Below are 21,310 nucleotides of genomic sequence, written 5' to 3'. Positions count from 1 at the left end.
AATGACATGGCCTCCTTGTTCACCTGATCTGAACCCCATTGAGAACCTGTGGTCCATCATCAAATGTGAGATTTACAAGGAGGGAAAACAGTACACCTCTCTGAACAGTGTCTGGGAGGCTGTGGTTGCTGCTGCACGCAATGTTGATGGTGAACAGATCAAAACACTGACAGAATCCATGGATGGCAGGCTTTTGAGTGTCCTTGCAAAGAAAGGTGGCTATATTGGTCGCTGATTTGGTTTTGTTTTGTTTTTGAATGTCAGAAATGTATATTTGTGAATGTGGAGATGTTATATTGGTTTCACTGGTAAAAATAAATAATTGAAATGGGTATATATTTGTTTTTTGTTAAGTTGCCTAATAATTATGCACAGTAATAGTCACCTGCACACACAGATATCCCCCTAAAATAGCTAAAACTAAAAACAAACTAAAAACTACTTCCAAAAACATTCAGCTTTGATATTAATGAGTTTTTTGGGTTCATTGAGAACATGGTTGTTGTTCAATAATAAAATTATTCCTCAAAAATACAACTTGCCTAATAATTCTGCACTACCTGTATAAACTTGTTTTCATCCATCCATCCACTGCTTATCTGAGTCTGAGTCGGCAGTGTAAGCAGACACCCAGACCTCCTTTGTCCTGGCCAATTTGTCCAGATCTTCAGGGGGACACCAAGATATTCTTAAAATAGCCAAAAGATGGAATCTTTCCACTGTGTCTTGGATCTGCCTCAGGAGAGGGCATTCCTGAAACACCTCACCCAGGAAGTATCCTAGTCAGATCTCCAGACCACCTCAACTGCCTACTTTCATTGTGGAGGAGTAGTGGCTCTGCTCCAAGTCCCTCTGGAGTTATGGAGCTCCTCATCCTATTTCAAAGGCTGATTCCAGATATTCTCTGATGGAACGTTCTAATGACGCTTGCATCAGAAATCTCATTGTTTTGGTCACTTTGGTCATGGCCAGGGGTGAGAATAGCAACGTAGATCAGTCGATCATGGATCAATCAGCCCTTGTTCGTTTTCTCTTCATAGGGGTGTTTTGAATCGCTTTTCATCTGGTCCTACCCAGGACCAATTTGCCTTGAGACACAATACTGGGGCAAACTCCCACCAACAAAGTAGCTCCTGGGATCTCTACGGCACCAGGTAAAGGTGTTGATTCCATCTATTTTGTGAACAACTTATCCAACTACAGGGCTGTATCCTATCTGAGCTAACATTTTGTAACAGGAGGGATATGGCATGACTGCAGTTTTGTGTGTGATCCATTTCCCAGAATAAAGAAACTGTTAAACCTATTATGAAGGAACAGTGGTTCCTGATGTCATAGTTTCTCTTCTATGTAGCATTGCATTCTGTTCATTATTTGTCATTACCATTTAGCTGCAAAACTATGTAAGGAGTAGGGTTTCTTTCTGACCTCCCCCTGAGATTTCCTACACTTAAATATCTTAACAACTACTGGATCATATCCAAAGTATCCTAATGAATTTGGCTATCCCCTAGCACAGCTCTTGGTCGATTATGCTTTGTTTTCTTTGGGGTATATGTTACAGTCCCCCCTCTGAGATCTGGAGCTGGAAACACTTCCTCTTTAAGCCTGTAATGCCCCTGACACGCTGTATGATACTGGATCATAAAAGTACACATGACGTAGTCAAGCTAACAGCAAAATTGCAGCTAAAATAGCAAAGTTGGCAAGTCACCAAACATCAACAGGAGGGTTTTCTTTCTTGGTGGCTTTTTGATAAAAGTGCCTGATTATGAGTATTTACCAGAGACTGTGACCTAGAGGAAGGACAGAAATTTTCGTGATCTCCCAGCATCAAAGAACATAATGGCATCATCTGATTTATGATGATTTGTTGGAAACTAAAATAAATGAGCATCTTAAAAACAAAGGTCTATTCTACCATCCAGGCCGTCTGTTTTGAGTGCATGTTTGCATGCATCTGTGAGCGCATGCATTCTAAACAGGCCAAACTAATCATCCCAGGTCCCATTACAGAAAACAGCCTCTAATCCACTTCCTTCAGAGACAAAGAGGCAGGAAAGTTATGCAAGGCCTGCGATTGATCGGCGGCACTAATGTGGAACGACCTTTGACATCTGGCTTCTAAAGCTGGATAGCTCCAGTGCTCCTCCTCATTTGAACAAACATGAACATGCACAAACTGAAACACAACTGCAGTCATCGCTCTTGCAGCCATGCTAAGAATTTATCTTTAGTGCACAAATATGCACGTCCACAGACAAAAATACAGGTAAAATATCCAAATTCAAGCAATCCACAATGAGGATTGTGCTACACAACGCTGTTAAGGTAACTATGAATACAAATATCTGTGTAGTCACGTTCTCCATGTGACTGCACACTAAACTGAGTGTGAGTGGCACACAGTCAAAAATCGCAGAAATAACTTGGACTTCACAATAAAGTCTCCCAGGCTGGCATTGTTGGTGAGAACCAATTAGAAGTCCATGTTGAGCAACTTCAGTGAGGACTCAAAGGCCTGTGAGTGTTCGAAGGACTCTGTTAATATACCTTTGGCTTCTATAATGTGCAGGAGGTTGAAGGCAAACAAAGTGGCTGCTCTTAAAAACTTTAAGTGCACTTTGCCTGAATCACAGAGAGATGTCCTAAGAAAAAGAACAAAGCAAGTTCGACCTTCTATTGAAACCAGTCCATTATCAGAAACTTCCCAGAGGAGTTTGCTAAAATAAGTGCAATGAGTGACATGAGAAAAATTAACAATGGAATATTTTACTGCAATCACACATGTCAGGCATGCAAGCCTTTTCAAAATTTGTAAAAGGTATCTGTTTCAACTGCTGACACAGTCTGAAGGCTGCTGTTTTAGCAAAACAGATAAGATCGTATTTTGATTGGTACAAAAAGTTATTTTTTGAGGTTATTTAAGAGAAAAAAAGAATGATGTAATCAGACATATACATAGATTGGTGTGCAATTACATCTTCTAACAAAATAAACAAACCTTTTAGGTAATAACCCATTAGGAATATATAGGAGCAAGCACCATCTGGAACACCGTGGCTCATTTTTTTTGCATGTAACTAGAGACAGGCTACATACATACTGCGGCTAATAAGTTACTTGTAATTTAAAGATCACAAATAGTTCTTTAAAACTTTATATGAAGTCAGAGCTGTAACATACAGTACAAAACATGCATAAAATTGCTCATTTATTCCTAAAATTGTCACAGTCATTTATTGTCAGCAGATTAGACATGTGAGCCTCGCATCTCAGATCAGCTGTTTAAAAGCTAACAATATGCTAGCTAATGTTAGGCTCGAACATCCTAAAGATCAACACAGCATATCGAAACTCTAGCGATATTGACAGCTGCGGTAAACGGTGGATTGACAGCCTACAATCTGCCTGTTTGTCCTACTGTGGCCACCATAGATAGGATTATGTACTTGAATTGTGAGGGGTAAAAAACACGAATTAAGTTGACTGCAATCTCTAATATAATGACATCTAGTAGTGGGATTTTACACACTGTACCTTTAAGCAAGCAATAATGCAAAGAGACAATAACTGAGGTTAAAATTACAAATGTAAGGAGCCAAAGGTCCAAAGTAGCAGCAGAGCAGTTACTGATTCGAAGATCAGAGCAATTATCCACTTTTTTTCAACAGCTAGAAAAACATTACTGTGTGTTTAAACAGATACGAACATTTTAATATCTCCTATAGTCCATAAAAGCTATTTCTCCCTAGAACGATCCTCTTGATTACTCTTTCGGAATTGCGATTTATAGAAACCAGTGCAGGGCCCTTTAAACTCTGCAGCAGGAGTGAGTGAAGTCTATCATGGCAGGAGGAATGGGGTGTGTCAGCAAAACACACAGCTGATTCAGGGTGCCAAAATTTAGCTGCAGTAATTCAACAACGCTGGTCTTGAACTGAAATCCAGAAATATGACATTATCTAGTGCGATCTGCAGAGGCCAGCATCTATGTTGAGCTCAGTGTGTGTGTCTATAATAAAAACACAAACACCAAAGTCAAATAGAGGAGCACAAATGTACACACACGCACCATTACTGCTTTTGAAAAGACAGAATAACTGTACAGCAATACATTTACAAGGGTCTATTAAATAGAACTCCAAACTTAACACTTCAGCTTATCAGGTCCCCACCAATACACCAAAACAACTAGATACACACAGGCACACACACAGACACACCTTCATTTAGTAAAGAGATAGCAGACACTTTGGGAAATACCCTTACCTCCCTTCAAGAGACTGATACCACTCAAATGTAAGAATGAAACTATAGTCAACAGTCCACGACTACTCTGTCACTTACTGTGGTTTCATATTTAGGAGCATTAAGATAGCTATTATGGGCATTTCTGTAACTTTTGTAAAAGCCAATGTTTTTTTACAACTTCAAAAATGATCACTTTATTGTAATCTCATTCTTTAAGTAGCTGCCCACAGCTTGTGGCCGCGGATGAGGATGGAAGCATCTATTAACTTAAATCAGCAGCTCTGCTCTCACGACCACCACCACCATCTCTTCACCGCAACAGATCAGGCCAGCAGCTGCATCTCTGCTGAAGTCCCACCAATCCTAAGACAAGTCTTTGCAACCGGGGATTGGATCGTCAGGGTCGGTGAGGTAAAAATGGATAGTGTTTGTTTTCTCAGTGCTAAAATAAAATGCCCACAAGTCGTGCAGAATTTTTTTAAGTGGTAAAAGAAAACATTCATGAAATTGCTATTGTAACATTACGCTGTTCTGTGGTCACAGTTATCATAGTACGAACCAAATATCCAGAGAGATTTGGGGACAGAAAACAACACAAAGGGGGCATTTTCATTCTGTGATTTTATATCATTAAATTGTCAACAGATCACTTGTGACTTTGTCTGCAGCTTGTGAAACAGCTCACTCAGTTGAGAAGGAGTCGCAATGAATAGAAGCATCCAGGCTGGAGACTTTCTGAGAACGGCGGCTTATGTGAAGAAAATAAAAATAAATAACTGTTTGGGAATCAAAGCGGTCGGTTAACACGCCCTCGGTCTCCTAATGCTAAGCCTGCACTGACACAAAACTGCAATCACAGTGTAGTTTTGAGAATTACATGAAATATGATCAATACTATCAAAATACAAGAGAACAAAGGCGAGTAAAAAAACGATTATGCTGCATATTCAAATTTGCAATATGCTGCGCTCGCACTTGAGGGTATATGATTTAAAGGTTTGCAAATGGGCTTGATTGTGGTGTAAAAACATCATCACTCAGTTTTGCCAAGCACACAGACGCAGGCATATCCACTAACACGCATACGGAGGGCCACCATGTAAGCAGAGACTGTGCGCCGAGCCAGCACAGCATTAGTGGTCTGATTTATACCACCGACAAAACTTGTTTTCGAAGATCGCTCTTCACACAAATATGCCGCAGAGCGCAGCTGGAAGCCATCACCCTGCCGCGGAAATCAAACGTGCAGGGATTAGCCATCCCAAAATGTATTTTCTAATGCAAATCCCAGAGTAAACAGAGAATAGAGGGATGAGATGATGACAAGGAAGTTGGAAACAAACTGTTAGAGTCTTTGAATGTTTGTACCAGATCAGGCGTTTGATGTTAATACAGAGAGATGCGAGTGAGCAATGGAGATTGGAGAAGAGGGAAAGGTGGAAAGGGAGTGGTGCAGAAAGTGCCAGGGTGGGTACGAGGTGGAGACGGCACCATTTGAAGTGGTTTTTCTGCAAAGCCAAAGAGGGAAGCGTAGAGAGAAGAACAAATACCGTATAAGTGTGAGAAATCCTGGGAACTGCACTGAATGGATATCAACACCAGTCACTCGCCAAGGATAGTGTTTTCATTAACATGGGATTTCCCCCCACAAAAGTTCTGCCTCCAGCACGGCAACATCTACATCCCTCCATTTTCTCCAAATCCATCTTCCAAGTTAAGCCTGCCGTGACTAGTTAAAATAACTCAGCTGATTAATATCTCTACTGTGTTATTGCTTTGGACAGAACTGATAGACACAGTAGATACAAATCAACTCCTCTAGACACAGACTGGAATGACAGTGCAGTGAGCTGATCTCTGTCCACTGTAATACATACCCAAGTAAGTAGACCTTATCAGTTTTTTTAATCCAATAAGTGGTTACATATTTGTACATTTCATTGTGCACCTTTTACTGTGATTCTGTGAATGGTTTGGGAAACATCAAGTAATCTAATATGTTGTGCTTTAATGTAAGAATTCTGCAGGTTTGTTGAAAACTAGGTTACACTTAAGAAAGTGATTCTGTCATGTGTCCCACTGCAAATCCAAGATACAAACTCAGGAAGGGTGTAAATTCTAACTTTTGCTGAAAAAAAGCTACCCCCTTTCACCCCTTACTATATAGCTTAGGGTTTTAAGAGTATGAAGAGCAAAACACTATTACCATTGCCATTATAGTGGACCTTATCTACAGAGAAGCCCATTCTTACACTTCAAACTGAAAAATTAGATTTTTTTAAGTAGTAAAACCCAGTTTCTCCCAGTACAGCCTTGTCTTGTTTGCACCTGACCGAACAGATATTCTCATATTTTAAAGACCCAACTGTCTGGAGAGGCAGAGTAATGGCTTGCATTTTACTCCCGCTACACAATCATGAAACATGACCTGAAGCGCTTGCACATAAATACAAATGAGGCCAACCTGAAAGAGCGATATTGTGCCCCAACACATTCTGCCAAGTGTGACATGAGCTGAGAGTTTGACCAGTAGCTTGTGGAGTATCTAAAATGTGCAAAATTCAAGGAAAATACTGCTGTAGACTGAATGCTTAGTGACTCCATAACCTGTTCACAAACATCCCAGTACCAGGAATCCATTAAGTGAGTATCTTGAAAATAAATCTGCAAGTAGACTGAAAACATTTTATAAAGAAAAGGAATTTTCTGCTGAAACACTCAATATTGGTGCACACATATGTGACTGCTTTTGATAACATTTATACTCCCTTCTTTTTCCATTTATCGACTTTTAAATATGTGAAATCCTGCCAAGCAGAAAGTGCCGCTCTGATAAATGCCTGCTTAGTTTTAAAAAATAAAATTCAGGTATGAAGGCATGAGGAGGAATAAATCAGGTCCACAGCAGCAGATCTGTTGTGGTCCAGATGTGTACCATAGCACCATGTGGAGCTGATGGGAAAAAATATCATTAGCATTCCATCAATCACCGATATCTTATATAAACTTTTTCCCCAGCTCATTTCTTACTGAGGTAACATTTAATAATATGAGGCGGTCAGCAATAACTGACTGGTGACTACCAGAGTCAAACACGTAGAAATGGACATAACATACAGAAACATGATAGAAGTAGTAGGCCAGAAAAAAGGTACGTGGACACAGAAACTGAGAATCTGTTATGTAGCTTTCATTCACTTCTTCATCCTGTTCCATGTGTTGTCTATTACCTCCTGCTTTGTTTTGTTTCTGCCCCACTTCCAGCACACATACCCAGCATGCCAACAACACACTAGCCAAATTAATAGCAAATACACAAAGACACACATACGTACAAAAACACTGGAATAAGTGACAGCATCCTTGCTCCAAGCTGGCATGAGTACAACACACTGTTGCTTATCCAATCGGAGCTTCCACTAGAGGCCATTTTCCAATCAAATCAAAGTGGGGCTTAGCAGGTAGGCCCCGGCTTTTGTTTGCAGCGCTGGATGGATGAAACAGACACTATGAGAATGTCCTTCGTTTTTGATTTGTTCCTTTAATCCACCACTAGGAGGTCTCTGTAATCCGCTCACTTGGATGACATAATTACATTTTTCTAATAATTATACATCAGACAAGCAGATTAATATTAAATTGCTAAAAAGATCTTAGTGTGGATTTGACTACTCGTTTGCTGTTGAGTATGGCTGACAGGAAGACGGCTCAACACAAAGCAGCACATTACGTGACCACTGGAAAAGCAGACAAGTGCAGCTTTTGGCAAAAACATTTGAAATCTGTGGTGATTTGGCCGCAAAAACACATAAGAATACATAAGCCTTAAAAAGCCTGCCTAGCATGGCTCTGTAAGCAACCAGAGGTTCTCATTACAAACCCACATGATATGAAACATCCCCTCAATAGAACACATATTGTCTGCGTGTCTCAATTACAGCCTGAATTCCTCACTTAAGAAATGCGCACACACACATGCACACACACACAAGCACACGGGAATATGTGAGTACACCGATTATGGTTTGTGTATTTATTCACAGAAACGCATGGGAGGATGAACAGACAAATATATTTGCAGCAATGTGAAATGGGTTACAGTTTGCAATGTTTGGCAACAACACCAACTTAAACTTTACACACAGGCTTTGCCCAGCTCTTCCATTTCCACTAAACAGAACCTGCTGTGTGTGTGTGTGTATTTGCGCATATGTACAAGTGTGTCTGGGCTTGGCCAGGCAGAAGAGCTCTCTCAGGTTACACACACACAGGAAGGCTCAGAGCAATAACAAAGGCCTTTCAAAGGAACCCTCAGCAGGTTAAGATAAAATGTTTTCGCTCAAACTGATAAAAAGCATCTGCAGCTTAAATGAGCAGGCGCTGGTATCAGTGGCGAGGTATGTGCAGCAGATCGGCCGGGACAGATTAAAACAGACAGCGGGTTGTCTCCCTCTTGGACGCACAGAGACCTAAGAGCAAGTGTATGTGTGCGTCCAGTCTAGTACTGACAGAAACACCTGTGAGGTTTAGTTCCAGCTTTAAATCCTCGGCGTGCCAATAATGTGAGAAACAGAAAATGGATAGGGTGTTATCGAGCAGTTCTAGGTTGTACGCTCCACACACAAGTCCCACTGTGCTGTAGGACAACCGCTGTGATGACTCTAAGATACTGTAGACTCGGCAACCTCTAGCACATACTTTAAATGTGTATTTTCATTTTTCTTTTTAACTGTCCAAATATCTTCTTTATAAACACACGGCTGATGAAGAACACATTTTTATTTGCAGCACTGTTCTAGAGGGAGAAGAATTTGGACACAGTTGTTGATCATATTTATGCATGGTCATGCTAACATCTGTCATGTCATGTGTGATTACTGTATGGGTGTAGTGCTGGAGGAGAAGGGGGGGGGGGGTGTCTTTAACTTTTTTTAGTTGGAATTATTAAATTTATGACATAATTGAATCCAGTTTAAATGACAAGACTTTATTCCACAAGAATAATAAAGGTTAAAGCAGCAAGAAAGTTCACTGAGCAAAACAGGAAAATTCAGATTTTTTAACTTTTTTTTAAACTTAGAAACATTTGCTTCAAAGATGGTGATCAGATTCGCTTGCGTTCAGTTGGCATCGTCAAAGCGACTTGTGAATTTCTGTATATGTAGATGCCAAAAGATTTGATTTTTAACTGATTTATCACAGTTAATTGCCATATTATCACAAACATATTGCATGTAATTGCCATCTCGATCCCATTTAACTGCAGACTGATAGCAGCAGACCGACTCTGTCTAATTGCTGCTGTCTTGATGCATCAATCTGTTTGTAATGATATGGCGATTAACTGTGAAAAATCAGTGAAAACCTCAAATCTGTTGGCACCTACATATGCAGAAATTCACATTAAACAGAATTTCATATTAACAACTTGCATTTGGAGTCCAGCCAGAACCTCATAGATCTGGAGCAGAAATTCCTCTATATATAGCGGTGCAGTAGCTACAGGATGACGATTTAGCAACAAAATGACATGGGTGACAACCTTCCTTTTTGAAAGAAATATAACCAGAATAAAACCAGCTGGTAACCAGTTGAGTCAAGTCCCCTATTGCAAAGAAAGACAGAAACTGGTTATGCTCACTGGTAGAGACCAACTCCGACCAGATATCCAGCAAAGTGTGTAATAGACATGCTAGTCCACAGTGTCCATTCCACGTGTTGCCTCTCAAAAATGTGAAATGGACATGTATGCAGAAGTTGCAATAACAGCAGAGAGAGATATTTTATTTCAAGCCAACATACAAAAAAATCACGGGAAAGTGTTTAAACGGATATTAATAACATATTTACATGTATATACATATTAGCCACCTAGCTTAATCATTTCTGATGATTAAGGACCCTGGAACACACTTTATATGATTTTTGCTCACTAGCAACTTGTTGGCTTTAAAGATATTATCTTCCCCTGCTGGAAATGCAGTTTCCGTTTCATGTTTTGGAGAGGCAAAGCGTGAAATGGACACGGTGGACCAGCGTGTCTATTACACATGTTGGTGTGATACTGGGTTGCTGACTCAGGTGTTTTATTTGGAGACAGGCTTCCTCCTACTAGGTGACCTGTGCAATCACCTTGCTATTAAAAGTAGTTGCCCAGAGGTTGAGAGTGTTATATTCTCTGGGCAATCAGTTGGTTGCCTCAAAAATGCTAAAGATTTTAATGTAATCAATGGGCAAGCACCAATTTTTCCTAGGAGCAAAGATGTCAACATCCTATTTTATTCTGCGCCAATAACAAACTGCATGTTGAGATCTGAGAGGGTGTCCAATGGAAATGAAACAAAATCTGTCAGACAACCAATGAGGCTGTAAACAGAATGTTGTTATATCATGCCACTCACTTATTAAGGCTTATATGAACTTTGTACTAACTATGCTGAGGTACTTCCAGTGACAGAGTGACACATTTAATGAATTCACCTATATTACTGCCAATTAAAAATGTTTGGTAAGACTGCAAAAGTAGGGCATAACACAGGCCACTTACCATGTAACAAAAATTATTTTTTAGATGTACAGAAATTTTAGAGGTTCACCTCTTTTGCATCTTACCTGGAAGCCCTGGATGCGAGCCAGGTAGTCCAGCTGCTGTGCTGGCTGCACCGAGACACCACAGGCCAGGTTCTTCCCCTTCATGGGCAGTGAGGCTTCGGCTGTGGGTGACTGACCATTCAGCAGCAGCTCCCTGGCCATGGTAGCGGTTGGGCTGGGTGAGGAGGATGAGCCACTGTAATAAGAAGGGTGTCCTGGGGGTAGCGGGGCAGAGCAGGGCCCCATGTCTTTTGATGCCATGTAGTTAACGGAGTTGCTACTGGTGCTCCCGGGGCCCGGAGCACTGCCACCTTGCTTTCTACTGGCCTCCATCTCCTGATAGACATCTGGGCTTAGGTGGAGCAGACCCTTTTGGGCTGGAGGGGTCAAGAAGGGCGGGAGGAAGGGAGGGAGGTGAAGATTAAAAAAAAAGATGTTAGTATGAATAGATAAATGGACACAAAGAAAAGTATAAAGAGTTAAAAGAGGCAAAACAGAATAAAGGAATGACATTAGGAAAGAGAACAGAGAAAAAGGTTATTATGGATCTCATAATTAAGCGTTGAAATCTCATGAATACAGATTCCTTAGCCACTTACATTAAGACAATACCAAGGAGTGTTTGTCTATGTGGGTGCCCAACTGTGTCCATTTGTGTGCCTACAAGTGTGAGCTCCTAAACTGGCATTTCGTCACCAAACATAGTTGACAGTTACTTGTGTTTTGGCAGGTCCAAGCACTATCAAAGCGTCTGCTGGGAAACACACACACAGCCCCTTTCTTTCTCACTCTCAAACACAAACACAGAGACACAAACGGAGCATCCACCAATATCAACAGAGTGTCTATGACTTCATCTTTGATGGAAAACAGCACCGTCCCTTCACTGGTATCCTGCTCCAGTTTTTATGTCTTCAAACATAGACCCAGCTGAACCTCAAAGGAAGTTTAGTCACAGACAAAAGGTTCTTGTTATATTATTTTGAATGAGGAAATGTCCCAAATGGCCTGGCCGAGGCACCTTTGTGGTCTAACAAGTGAAACTGGACAATACTTGCTGTAGTTCTAGCCAGCTGAACACAACAGCACCATTTTAAAGCTTTCTGGACTCTGATATCACTGACCTGAAAGTGTTGCGGAAGCAGGAAATGCCCGTGGGTTGGGATTCAATACGTTTGTTACTCTGTGGCCATGGTGAAAGTGAAAGGAAGGAGTACAAGGCATTAAAAGAATGCAAGGAATTGTAAAGAGAGGATAAAAGAAGGAGGATGAGCTGGCAGCTCGTTCAGATGGAAGAGGATGTGGGGATGAGTGAATGTGAAACCCATGAGGAGCCTCCAAGCCCAGCCAAGGTCACCAGAGACAGGAAGACCAGCTGTCTGTGTGTCTGTGCACATGTCTGTGGGCTTGTTTGTGTGTGCATATGGACCAACAGCTGGGAGAAAGCGCTGGAGCGAGCACTTGACTGACAGGTCACTTCCTGTTTCAGTTAACATTTACAATCACAGACAGATATACACAAACAAGGACAGAGTTTTGCACAATTGTAGCTTACTCTAGTGTAAGGTTTCTGGGAACCTGCTGACAGTATTTCCCATAATGAACAATGAAGTTTGCATTCCTTTCCAGAGCAGCAGAAAAGCTGAAGGAAACAAATGAAATCCAGAACTTATTGCTCGTACTACAACAAGTGGCCCCTTGCCAACAATGACACAAATGCTAGGACTTTTCCCCCCTCCTCCCAATCATGATGACAACTTTAATTTGAATTTACACAAGTAAAACTTGCAGGCCTGCACATTCTGAATGCAGCATCATAAAAAATGAAAGGTGTTAGCCAACATGACATCAGCAGTGGACAAAGAGAATTGGAGGGGGGGGGAGGAGGAGGCAGTCAATGTGATCCATGTGAGTTTCTGTGACTGCCCAGTGCATGTGAGAGTGTTTGCATGTTTGCATGTGATTGAGTACTTAAAGCTGGTGTCAGATGGTAAGCGAGAGCGTGAGAGCAAGAAACAACAAGAGTGAGACAATGGACGAGAGACAGTGGGAGTGAATAAGCAAGAGTGGCTGGATGTGTTTGCGCGTGATGCTGGACAGTGATTGTGAAATTGTGTACATAAAGTGGGAGAAAGTTAGTGAAAGGGGAGAGCGGGAGAAAAGCAGGCTGAGCCTGAGAAGTGGTGAACGGAGGAGTAGGGAGAGCTTATTTGTGGTACCGGTTCCAGGCAGTTGCAGAGGGGTCCCACCCAGACTCGGTGTCCGGTGGGCCAGGGGAGCATTGGAGGAAAGCCAGAGCCAAGCATGAGACTGATCGAAAACAGATAGGGCCGAAGCCCGCCGCTATAAATCACCACTGTGGAGCAAGACCTTCACATAGCTTACACATGCACACAATGCACACACACACACACATATGAACAGCAGGAAATGAAATGTGGCAACTCAAGTGAAAAGCCGTGCTGCAAGACCCATGGGAATAGAAGGGAGAAAAATCACCCTCTTACTTCTTTTACTTAGGCTTTCTTTTTATGCTCTCTTCCTGTCTCTAAGCCACCCTGTTTGTTGTAGCAATGCCTTCCAGAGCTTACATAGGGCAAAGGACACTGACGCACACACACACAAAGAGTAAAATGAGGGTTGTAGGTGCCTGAGGTGCGTGTGTGGGTGTTTTGTCTGGGAATGGAAAGAACAGAAAGACAGAGGGATAAATGGACAGCCCTTGACATATTTACCTACTTTCTCCCACTATGCCTTATATAACGCAGAAACATTCTTTGTGTGGAGCATAGCTCGTCAATGACAGCATTGGTTATGTGTAGGAAATTGCGTTTGTGTTACCTCAGGCTAGTAAATGGAAGAAGATCAAAAATAGAGTTAACCCATTTTGCCAATATGCAACAGCTTTTAAAGCTAAATTAAAAAAAAGGTTTCGACAGAACTGAGTTTTTGAAACCTTTTCAAGGGTTCCGTCCTGCTTTATGTCCTTTTCTGCTATAACTACCTGAAAATGGATCAAAGGACATGATATTTGCCACGTCAGTTACATACATAAAACATTAAAAAATCAGCTGACAATAATGCTTATTAGGCCTCTATATCATCCTCACATTTTGAAGCAGCTGGTGTCCTTTGCACACATCCCTACATGGGGCCCCTGTAGTGAGTTTTCCAACTAAGATGCCATTGCAAATGGTTCACTTGTTGTTTGGGGGGAAAAGAGTGAAGTTTGCCAGCCTTCTGTGGCCCTCTAACACTTTTGAGCCCCACGGAGAGGCCTGTGGGTAATGTTTTAAACATATATCTCGAGCTACACCTAAAATGTGGACTGTGGTTCTTCCTTTGCCTGTGATTTTTAGTTTTTGCCTCTAACCTAGCCTAGTTTCTACTAACTTAGCAGACACACAATGAATAAAATGCCAATGATAACCTCCAGCAGCAACTCTAATTGCTCTAATTTCAGGATTGAGCCAAAAACAAACCATTTAAAATTTGTTTGACCTGAGGTATCCACTCACTAGAAGCAATAATTAAATCACACAGTAAAGTCTCTCTAGAATTTCTATTAACAATCAATCTAAAAACTTGAATATCCTGTTTTTATGCCATAACAGTGCAGACTGCAATAAAAATGCACGGCCTGATTGTAAATGGAATGCCATTATTATAAGTGTAGATTTAAGAAATGCTAGAAAACCTTTTTCCTGATAGCCTATAAATGTAACTTTCTATGTAAGTCTTAGTATCATTTTACCACCGCTTGGTAACTAATAACAGGACTGTATACCCTTTGGCACCAAATTAAAATTTCAGCAGCAACAGATTTATATTTTTGCATAAGTTTTTTTTTCTTAAATTGTAACACTGTGTTAATTGTGACCAACAGTCTTTTAAGACAGACAACAGGAATGACTGTGGCTGATAGTAGGATATGATCTACTGTTATCATCTACATTAAAATAAACCACAGTATGCTACTTTAGGGGATAGGCGTCAATGAGAAAAGACCAAGGTGCAAATACCAACCCTGAAGACACAACAAAAAAAGACTTGTAAACGTGGCAGTCAGAAAAAGTAATTGTTCCATGACCCTTATACCTGGTTGTTCCACCCTTTGTAGTAGGAACTGCAATCAAGCAATAATTGGAAATTAGCCTTTCACATTGAATTCTTCTTTGCAAAACTTTTAATTCAGCTACACTGGCGGGTTTTTGAGCATGAATGAACTGCTTAAGGTCATGTCAAAGCATCTCAATTCAAAATTTTCAGTCATGTGACCGACTCATCATCCTAGCCGTCAATTATTATCTATCCATGGAGGAAAAACAAAGATATGAAGAGAAACTACATCCATACTTTAACCTGGCAGGTTTATTGAATCCCTAAAAGTAGCATTGTCTTTCCCAGAGTACCCATTTGGTCATGTCTACCTGTATCTGTATGTGTATGTAAAAAGAAAATTCACCCTACATTGCTGCCTGGATGAAAGCTTTTAAAGTAAGGATAGCTACATGAATTTTCGATCTGGAGGTAATTGTAAGTGTTACCTAGCTAACTCAAACAAACTACTATATGTAAATCTTTAGTTTTGTTGACTTGGACATTCACAGTGTAGGACCAGAAAAGTTCTGGTAGTATTAATCATCACATTACTGTTGTGTCATAAGAGTAAAGTTGAGCGAGTATTTTTCTGATGTCAGGTAAATCATCCCTACAGTTTAAATGAGACGCCACTGACAGCTTGAGTTGCTGTTAAGAAGCAGGGATTGATGCAATTTGTCCTCATTTGGCAGGTTTAGGTGAGGTTTGCTCACTTGTTGGTGCCATTTTCTACACCATTCTGGCAGCTATAAATAAACGTTCATTAGTGCATTGATTAGTGCATCCAATAGCACAGCAACTATCTGGCATTTTGGCTGAGTTAAACTTGAAAAGGTTGAAAGTATAGCTGGAGGGTAAAGAACTGCAATACTGTCAGGTGGGCGTGTCCCAGTAGCTCTGACGTCACATGAAAACTTTGGATAGGATTCAAGTCCGGACTTTGACGGTCCGGACCTTTGTTGCAGGCTTTGTTCATGGCTAAGATCATTTTGGGTTAGAGTTGTTTTCTTTTTCTTTTGAAAGTGTACTAAACTAGCCAATAGGGTTGGGAGTAAACAAATTGTTTACTTTTCTAGGCATCTGAAAGAAGCAAGTGCAAATATGGGATACTGTCAGAGTGGATACTAGCCAGGGGCCTAGGTACTAGAGACCTTCTTGCTCCATAGTATAAAGTCTAATTTGTAAATTCATAATTCTTTGGTGACTTTACAGTGTACAAGTTGGGGTTCTGTGTCTGTCCTCCTGCACAATTTATCAAAGCAGCTCCCTTGCCTAAACATTTCCAATAGTGAGAATGTCTCTGAAACTGATTATTACCTCAAGCATGCAACACTTGAGGTAATACGGGACTTTGGAGATGACTTCATTCTCCCTGTGCTGTTTGGAGTTAATTTGAGAAAATAGGTATATCCACATACGGTACAGTGAGACAAGGGAAGAGCATGGCACAACCAAATGATTGCAACCACGTGAAATTAGGCTTTTGTGTTTTTTTGTTTTTATAACATTTGCTTCAAAGACAGAGACCAGGTCTGAGACCACTCAGATTCAGTTGCTGTCTTCAAGGTGACTTTGGTGCGTCATGATGGTGAAAAACAGCAATAAGACTGACTCAGTGTGCTATCAGTTTGCAGCTGAATGGGGTGAAGCTGGCAATTACACACAATCTGTCACTGTTAGTAAAAATATGCTTATTAACTGTGAGAAACTGTAGTAAATCTGTTGCTTTCCTCCACAAATAGTGATGTAGTTGCTGCAGGAAAGCAATTTGTAAAATGACACAGGCACTCTTGCAGATGTGCTGCACTCATTGGTGACTCAGACTGATAGCAAAATGGCAGTCTGTCTGCATTTACAAATTACCTGGCAGCTCACAAATCTGAGAGTACGTGCAGTTAGGCCATGATTGTTTAGAGACAGGTTGCCTTTCACCAGACAACCGGTGCAAACACCTTAGAACTGAAGTCATTACAGGCATTTAACCTCTGATTGCAGCTGACTGCTGCAGCTACCTGCACTTGATATTGAATGTGATTTTTCGTAGCAGCACAGATACTGTTTTACTCTAGTGTGACTGAGCCAATTCTAAATTCATTGAGGAAGACAGATTTGAAGCAGTTTTTTCTACGGTAACCTTCCTTTGGTTCAGACTCAGGGCTGGGCTTTCTAACATTTTTACACATTTTACACAAAAAATCTGTATGATATAAAATACGGGGTGGAATCAAACATATTGCTTTCTCTCGTGGCATTATTTGAACAGTGGAAGAAAGCAAATTAACTGAAGTATATTAAAATTTAACATAAAAAATATAAATAAAACCCATCCTGACTACACAGTGTAGTAGTGAATGTAGAGAATTTATGCTTTTTTGGGGGGGTGGAGGTGTAATCACTACGGAAAAATGTGTTGTGATATATCATCACTGTGGGTGACACACTGTGATAGTATTGCACGGTGAGTTATTCTTGGACTCTTACTCATAAGATTAAAGTGCTTCTGAAAAAAAAAAGTCTCATTCAGAAAAGATCCGCACAATAAGTAACACTGCCGTTATAAAGAGTCGAAAACAGATGTCGCTACATCAACAAAGATGGCTAAAATATTGAGGATTATAAGTTTAAAAGTTTTAATTTTATTCACCTATAAACACGGGCCCTGTTTAAACACTCGCAAAGTTTGAACAGCTGCAAGGAAAAGAAAAGATTTTCACCCCCCCCCTTTTTTTTACCCCCAGCCAGACTTCTACTTATTCACACTATACGTCAAAACAAAAGACAAACAAGAAACATCTTCCATTCAGCACTGACAGACACACGCACACAGAAAACTGAGACCAGCTGTATCTGTTTGAATGAGTTGTAAATGGTGTTTATGAAATAAATATTATTCAGACATTAGCGTCGTGTGAGTGTTCTGCGGTTTGGGCAACTTTAAAGAGCTAATTAGCAGATAGTTAAGCCTCATGCTGAGTGTGAGATAAACTAAGTGGAAATGGCAATGGACCAAAGGCACACTCCAAGCCAACAATAGGAACAGTCATCGAAAAAAGGAAGATTTTGTTTCCCAAGAGGCTCTACTCTGGAGGTATTGGGCAATGACCGAAGCTCCGGCTTCAATAGAAACCACAACCACCAAAATAGTTTTTCCAAGAGAACAATCATTGATCTACAAATATTATTTAGATAATATATCTTTCAGAAACTCGACTAAATCACAGATTTGAGTGCTATAAAAATTGTGGCACAGGCTCAGTTCTCATCTGGGTCCTGCCTATCAAGTCTAAACCAGCAGTGAGCAATGCAACAAATCTGGGCGATTACTCTCTCAACATAAGTGTGCTAAGCATGACATCCATTCTCCTCTCCAGAGTGAAGCTGGATGCCCCATGTCAGGGAGCCGGAGCTCTGCCAAAACCCTCCATTAGACCAAAGTGACGACAGCACATTTGAATCTATTAAAGCTATCTGTTTTCCCCTCTGCTGCTCGACATCTCACAGATTGTTCATTTGAGTCACAAACTGCTCTTTCTCAAGCTGCTGGCATTTACTTTCCTAGTTTAAAACTGCTTACATCTGCTTTTTTAAAAACTCAATCTAGAACATCACAAAAATATAATCAAGCTCAGATACTTACATGCTTAAGCAACACCATGACAATTAATTCTTTGGAAACTTCTTTCACACGTAATATTAAAAAAAACAACAACAAAAAAAACTTATGCCACATGTGGCACGACTAGCAAAATAACACCACTGCCAGGCTCCGGAGACAACAAAACAACTAAAAATAGAATGGGAATTCTTGAAATAGCTTCTTGACTTTAATGTGAGATTTTCGGCATTATTTTTTATTTTGATTACAGACAAGACAACCAACTTAACAAGAGACAATGATGGAGGCCAGCTGTTTTAAAATTACACCCTTAAGGTTCTCAGTGAAGAGTCCTTTGAGACAAAGCCTCTTCTATAAATAAAATGCCCTTTAAGGCCATCACATTCCTATGTAAGATCTTACATAAATCCAGACAGGAAATGTATTTTGCATTTGCTGACCTTTTGAAGATGTCCATAAGGTGAGATAATGATCTGTTTCTCCTTTGTATCTGTTTGTACATTAACAGGCTTGGGTATTGTCCAGATATAACAGCAATGGCAAGGCTAACATGATGATGTTTAGGAGGTTAACTATATTTACCATCATAGTTTAGACTGTTAGCATGCTAACATTTGCTAATTATAGTGAGCGATGCCATTAGCTTTGGTCTTTCACTATAAACCAAAGTCAAAGCCATGTATTCCTTTTTGTACTTGATTATCCCACTAGGTGTATTCATTCATTGTAGTTCAGGCTGGACCTACACACTGGCCCAGTTAATTGACTGGTATTGTGATTTTCACAACCATGCTGCTAAAAACCTGCACAGAGATCCAAATTGAAATAAAAAAATAGCTTAATATCTAGTAAAGACCTACAACTAATCTTGTGTGCTCAATGCACATTTTAACTACCGAATGCCTTTTTGAACATTTATTCCAGAGCATGGATATCACCACTCCTGTTTTTTCCACTACTTTGGTCCTTTTAGCACTAGTTTGACATTCTGTAATACTAGTTGTAATGATTTATTAATTACTTATTCTGTTTCAGCAACTAGTTACAACACAAACTTTACTAAGGAAGCTGAGCCAGAACCTGTAGCATGAGAGTCACAGGTAGTCTGCTATCTGATGCATTCGTGGCCTTCTGGATAATGTAAGCCAGACAATGTCAGGGGAATCAGATTAGAGTATAACAGTTTCCTTTCATACATTTAATGAACAACAGGTGATAGTCTACCTGAAAATTACTCAATTTTTATCATGTGGTGTTGGCTAGGTAGAGCATACTCAAGGCAGGTCACATCTACCCAATCCACTGGAAACCAGGCAGTTACCCGCTCTATTTAATGTTTAAGGTCCGATCAGAGTGCAACCGCATGAGCACACATGGAAATACCTTTACGAGATCACTACTCAACTGCAAAACATTTCTCAAGTAAATAGTCTAAAAATCTTTTATAGCAAACTAGCCTTGTGTAATTAGCATTGTGTACATTTTATTTACTATTTTGGTTTTGGTCTCATCAGTTTGAGAAATCTGCTAACTACTTTAACCACTGATGTGATAAACCTTGTAAACATGTATGACAGTTGCAGTGTCTCTATGTGTTGAGGATTAAGGGTATGTGTATGTGCACATACCCTATACTCCTGTGCACTTGTGTGTTAATCCTGAGTGAAAGGCTATGTTTTCTGCACAGGAAGGCAGCGGAGGGACTCCCCGGAGGGCCTCTGTGTGCCGGCCCTGTAAGCCTGTGTGAATGAGCCTGAATTCGCAGGCTCCCCACGAGGACGCACGGCCAATTAAGCTGACAGTCAGAGGCCCATTGACCAGTCACAGAGATTAAACGCCGGGCCATCTCGGTGGCTAAAACCACCTGCAGGATGGAGGGAATGATGGAGAGCCAGAGAGGAGGAGGAGAAGGAAATGGAAAGAAACACGGGGAGACGTGCCGATACTCACTGTTGCTTGTCGCTTCAGTAAAAGACGCCTTTTGTCCATTCCAGCCTTTGTTGTCCATCTGTAGTGATGTGGAGAGAAGGAGAGAAGGGGGAGGTAAGAGAGATGTAGATTCTTGAACAGACAGCTTCTTCACGCATGTCAGACAAGTTCCTTCCTACTGTTTGGTCAACAAAGAGACGAGTGCTCACAGGAGGGGATGCTTAAGGAGCCTAGTGTCTCTAGGCCAGCTACTTAATTAGGGGGGTTGTCAATGTTTAGTAACAAAAAAAAGAGGCTCCTATTCAATGTGTTACTTCTGCTGTGGTGTGTGCGTCTGCTTGCACAAACACACACAGCCACAAACACATGTGAAACACAAACAAATCATTTCTCACATGTGTGACAGCTGAGGAGATGACATTGCTGTAAACAAATTCACCCACGCTACAGTGGAATTTCAGTGCAAGAGAGCTCACAGCTCACAGAGAGAAAGGAGGAATGGAAGGAGAGAAAGCGCTCGAAAGAAAGACAACCTATCTTACAAAAGCTACAGAGCTCTGAGTTGTCTGAGATCAAAAGAAAAGGAAAAACTAATTCGTACAGAGACGTTGTCGGAGTTGTCGAGCTATTGCACAGTCACGTATCGGCCAATAACTTTGTTCTGTCTAAATATTGTTTCTTGAGTGTAACCAGACAGGTCTCACCTCTTGCCAGAAATTAGCTTAAACAGGGAGACTCACTGCTTATTTCCATAACAGCAGACTCACATATCTGAAACCTTAGAAAACAAAACACAGTGGTTTATAGGACTAAAGAATG

General features: G+C 40.7%; 1 protein-coding gene across 2 annotated transcripts in view; it reads right to left on the bottom strand.

Annotated features, from left to right (window-relative positions):
• stau2 (staufen double-stranded RNA binding protein 2) overlaps positions 1-21,310 on the bottom strand; it is a 108,474-nt gene that overhangs the window by 35,142 nt on the left and 52,022 nt on the right. For both annotated transcript variants that reach the window (XM_085418615.1, XM_085418614.1), the window contains exons 11-12: positions 20,513-20,570; positions 10,867-11,222 (exon numbers count right to left, since the gene is read on the bottom strand). In XM_085418615.1, the coding sequence (XP_085274741.1) occupies positions 10,867-11,222; positions 20,513-20,570 (414 nt within the window). The remainder of the gene's footprint in view (positions 1-10,866; positions 11,223-20,512; positions 20,571-21,310) is intronic.

Source organism: Rhamphochromis longiceps, linkage group LG9, assembly GCF_057381845.1.
Source record: "Rhamphochromis longiceps isolate RC_006_pf linkage group LG9, R_longiceps_female_GT1.1, whole genome shotgun sequence".
Classification (NCBI taxonomy): domain Eukaryota; kingdom Metazoa; phylum Chordata; class Actinopteri; order Cichliformes; family Cichlidae; genus Rhamphochromis; species Rhamphochromis longiceps.
Note: the sequence above shows the minus strand (reverse complement) of the source record. Positions and strands in the feature narration are given on the sequence as shown.